We start from the raw sequence: 2,386 nt of genomic DNA on the forward strand, positions 1-2,386 counted from the left end.
CAGACTAACTTGCTTCTTTCTTATATACTAGTATATATCGGTAAGCCATTCTATCACCAAACGAAAATTTAGCCATGAATTCATTTAACGTTCATCTCATTTTTATGTTCTTCTTCACCCAATTCCTCATATTTTCTCATGGGTGCCATGACAATGAAAGAGAAGCTCTTTTGAAGTTCAAATCATCCCTTGCCATATACCCTCCAACTCTTTTGTCTTCATGGCAACAAGGCCACATCTACCGAAATTGTTGCAACTGGCATGGAGTTGAGTGCTCTCATGAGACTTTACATGTTATTTCAGTGGATCTCCGAGACAAAAATCGTGAGAATCACAGAGATGGAGCAAACTATGGAATCTATAGGCTTCCAGCGCCAAGTGCATCATTAATAGGTAAAATCTCTCCTTTCCTCTTCAACCTTACACATCTTGAGTATCTTGATCTCAGTTTCAATAATTTTCAACTTTCACATATCCCCCATCAGTTTAACAATCTCAAAAATCTCACTTATCTAGATATTTCATATTCATCGTTCTCTGGATCGATTACAACACAGTTGAGCAACCTATCTTCTCTGCAATACCTCAATTTATCTTCCTTAGATGACTTTGATTACCCTGACTCTTACCTTACATCACCATCCTTGAACTGGGTGACAGGGTTGCACAACCTTAAGGTACTATCTTTGAGCGGTGTTGATCTTTTTGATCCCTCAAAAAACAACTTTGGCCAACCTTTTTCGTATCTTTCCAATCTTAGGGTTGTTGATCTCTCTGGCTGCAATATTTCCACCACAGTATTCCCTGAGTTTCACAATCATTCTCGTCTATCCTCTCTTGTAATGTCCAACAATCCAAACCTTCAACCAACAATCCCCATACAACTGGCTAATTTAACTTCCCTTTCTAAACTTGACTTAGCGCGTTGTGATCTACAAGGTTCCATTCCATATCTTCCTCAAGTAGAAGAGCTTTTCGTAAATCATAATTCTGGTCTTCATCCTAACCTATCTAGCATGTTTGTAAAACAATGGCCTAAACTACAAAGACTTGACATATCCTACACCAAAGTAATGGGACCAATTCCGAGTTCAATTTCTTCAAATGCTCCGTCATTAGTCGATCTTAAAGCCCCTTCATGTTCAATGCAAGGATCTATACCTTCTTCTTAAATATGCAACATCTCTTCTCTTGAGTCTGTCTTATTGAATGATAACAATTTAACGGGAACAATACCACACTGTATCACCAAACTCCGAAACCTTAGGTACTTTGATGTTTCCGACAACTCTATTGGTGGCAACGTCTCTGCAATCAATGAACTAAACCTTGATACCATAATATTAGACCCAAACAACCTAACCGTCGATAACGGCCAACATGTGTCTAAATTTCAACTACAGACGCGAAGACTGAGATCATGCAATCTTAAAGGGTTCATTCCTAGTTTCATTTGTAACTTTAGTCTTCTTCAGAATTTAGATTTGTCTAGTAACAACCTGACAGGAGCTATACCTTTTTGCATCTTCAAAATGAATAACCTCTCTCTCTTAGATCTCTCGCGAAACAACCTTCAAGGAACATTACCTCCTAGTCTTCATCTCAAGTACGACAGTAACTCAGGATTAGATTTATCACACAACAGCTTGCATGGGGCACTTCCTCTTCCACCTAAAATTTTCAACACTTTTGATTTGTCGCATAATAACTTCAGTGGCGAAATCTCGATAGAGACCGGAGAAAGATTATCTAGCGCGCCGTATGTTTCTTTATCTAGTAATCAACTTTCAGGTTCAATTCCGTTTTCTATGTGTTCCAGGGAATCAGATTCCTTAGGTCCTGTTAGTATTGATCTGTCGAACAACAAAATATCAGGCGTTATACCTACTAGTATGGGGAATTGTCGCAATCTTTTGTCGCTAAATCTTGGAACCAACAATCTCACCGGAAGTGTTCCAAAGGAGCTTCAAGCACTAACACTGGTCACTCTCCTGTTAAATGACAACAAACTCGAGGGTGCTGTTCTTAATTCTGTCAGTAAACTTCACGACTTGAAAATTATCAACCTAGCTAATAACAACTTCCAAGGAAGTATGCCCGCTGCATTTGGTTCACTATATTCCATTAGAATCCTCTCCTTGAGGTCAAATAAATTCAACGGGTCAATTCCTGAAGAGATTATTCATTTCTCTAAGCTTCAGATTTTAGACTTGTCGAGTAACTATTTCAGTGGGCAACTCCCTAGAAGAATAGGAAACTTGGAGATGCTAACCAGTAGACCTAATAGCACACTCTTGCTTGAATACGGTGTTGACGTGAAACTGGAAATGGTGATTAAAGGGATTGCGATACAGCTTGAAAATTTGTATGATTATAGTTCTGGAAT

General features: G+C 38.7%; 1 protein-coding gene across 1 annotated transcript in view; it reads left to right on the forward strand.

The window, feature by feature from the left end:
• Nucleotides 1-1,502: 1,502 nt before the first annotated feature.
• LOC113342599 (LRR receptor-like serine/threonine-protein kinase FLS2) overlaps nucleotides 1,503-2,386 on the forward strand; it is a 1,639-nt gene continuing 755 nt past the window's right edge. Inside the window, exon 1 of the mRNA XM_026587091.1 lies at nucleotides 1,503-2,386. Within this exon, the coding sequence (XP_026442876.1) occupies nucleotides 1,533-2,386 (854 nt within the window). The 5' untranslated portion in view covers nucleotides 1,503-1,532.

Source organism: Papaver somniferum, unplaced genomic scaffold, assembly GCF_003573695.1.
Source record: "Papaver somniferum cultivar HN1 unplaced genomic scaffold, ASM357369v1 unplaced-scaffold_45, whole genome shotgun sequence".
Lineage (NCBI taxonomy): Eukaryota > Viridiplantae > Streptophyta > Magnoliopsida > Ranunculales > Papaveraceae > Papaver > Papaver somniferum.